Raw genomic sequence first — 1,674 nt, 5'->3', positions numbered from 1 at the left:
GGCTTATTGAGCAGCAGGACTTCTGGGTACACGACTTAATTAAGCGATGTGGCTGGTCTACAGCTAATTAATTAATAAAATTCATGATTCTGATGCCCTGAACGCACGGACTTTTGTCCCCATGTTCGTAAGGGACTTGAAGGTTTCCCAGTAGATGAGCTTCTTTCGTGCATCTGTCTCGTCGTCGACCGCGCTTGGTTGCTGATAGAGCTGCTGTAGGTCCCCCTCGGCTACATAGGCGAAATAGTCGGCAGTGGACGAGAATGTTGTGGCTTTTGGGCCTAAAATACATAAAACGGCAGAGATTAGTATTAACGAGAGGTAGTGCTCAGATCATGAAACGTACAGTAAGTATCAACTCCACCGAGAACCAGGGCCTCATGTGCCCTCCACGTGAAGGGCCGTGAGTCTATCGCCGCAGCGTAGCCTACAGCCCTCTGCGATATGGGTGATTTCGACAAGCCGCCGATCCGGGGAAAGTCGAGCTTAAAGAGCTGGAGCATATACCTGGCAATTTGACGGTAGATTGTTGCAGCGACTCCATCACCGATATCCTGCCGCATAAGTCTGGCTTTAGAGTCAGGTGTTCGAAGAATGCTCTCCAGGTCGATACCTTTAATGACTGACATCATGATGAATGGGCCTAGCCCAAACTTATTTTCAGCCGCCAAGCCCCAGGCTTTGACTTCAGGGACGGGGATATCCGTCTTGTCTCGAATGAGCTTCAGCGTTGAGACTTTAGCCTCAACCTTCTCATCGGGATGCTTGACTTTGGGGCCTTTGGGAAATCGAACTATCCACTCCTCGCCGTTGGTGAATACGAATTGTATTATCCAGTTATATGAGCCGCTGCGGTCGTGCTCATCACTCTCATAGAGGAGTTTACAGGGCAGCTTCTGGGTGTTGAATGATCACTCATTGTGCAGTCATTATAGACTATAATAGTTGAGCATATATTGGTGTGACAGCACTGTGACGATGGTGTGAGGTGGCGACGCAACGTCGGGCTATTCATTTAGAATCTAAAGCTAAAGAGAGAAGAAAGGAGAGGAGGAGAGATCTATATACATATATATGTCAGAAGTAAGGGGATGTCAGGTGAGGAGCTAAGCCCCATTAGGCTTAAAGCTCGGGAACGCCACCATTCCCGGCCTGGCCTCTGTCACAGGCGATTAGGACAGGCGATTGGCTCAGGCGATGGGCTCAGGTGATCCGTAACAGCCGGCGCTGTGACACGTAGTCACGTGTAGGCTGCACTACGTAGTAGTGCAGCCAAATATCGGGTTCAACCCGTCACATTCACCTTAGTATTCTAAGAATGGATCACTTCTTGCATCTCAACCTGATCTAGTCTATCACATATATTTTCACTACGAATTTAAATATTCGAACAAAATTATTATATAAATCGATATATTTATTTTTTTATATTTGTTACAGCACGGGCAAGAGTCAATCTCAAGTGGACGGAACTCAGGTCGATTTACTATAACTTAGAATAACAAGGTAAGGAGAGAAGAAGAGCAGAGAGACGAGGGGTTTATATACAGGAAGTGTGACAGCACGGTGGGAAGCTTAGTACGTAGACGAAGTATCGATTCGGCTATCTCTTAGAATCTAAAGGTAAAGAAGAGAAGGGGAATGAAAGAGGAGAAGATCTAGATATATATATGC

The 1,674-nt window shown here is 46.5% G+C and overlaps 1 protein-coding gene across 1 annotated transcript in view; it reads right to left on the bottom strand.

Moving 5' to 3' along the window:
• The window catches only part of LY89DRAFT_709995 (uncharacterized protein), a gene marked incomplete at its 5' end in the record, with an annotated part of 2,773 nt that extends 1,758 nt beyond the window's left edge, over nucleotides 1-1,015 (bottom strand). Inside the window, 3 exons of the mRNA XM_018217797.1 lie at nucleotides 108-281; nucleotides 347-867; nucleotides 972-1,015. Coding sequence (XP_018066525.1) covers nucleotides 108-281; nucleotides 347-867; nucleotides 972-1,015 — 739 coding nt within the window. The remainder of the gene's footprint in view (nucleotides 1-107; nucleotides 282-346; nucleotides 868-971) is intronic.
• Between the last annotated feature and the right edge of the window lie 659 nt (nucleotides 1,016-1,674).

The sequence above is a fragment of the Mollisia scopiformis genome, assembly GCF_001500285.1.
Source record: "Mollisia scopiformis unplaced genomic scaffold LY89scaffold_22, whole genome shotgun sequence".
Classification (NCBI taxonomy): domain Eukaryota; kingdom Fungi; phylum Ascomycota; class Leotiomycetes; order Helotiales; family Mollisiaceae; genus Mollisia; species Mollisia scopiformis.
This window is presented reverse-complemented; position numbering and strand designations above follow the sequence as displayed.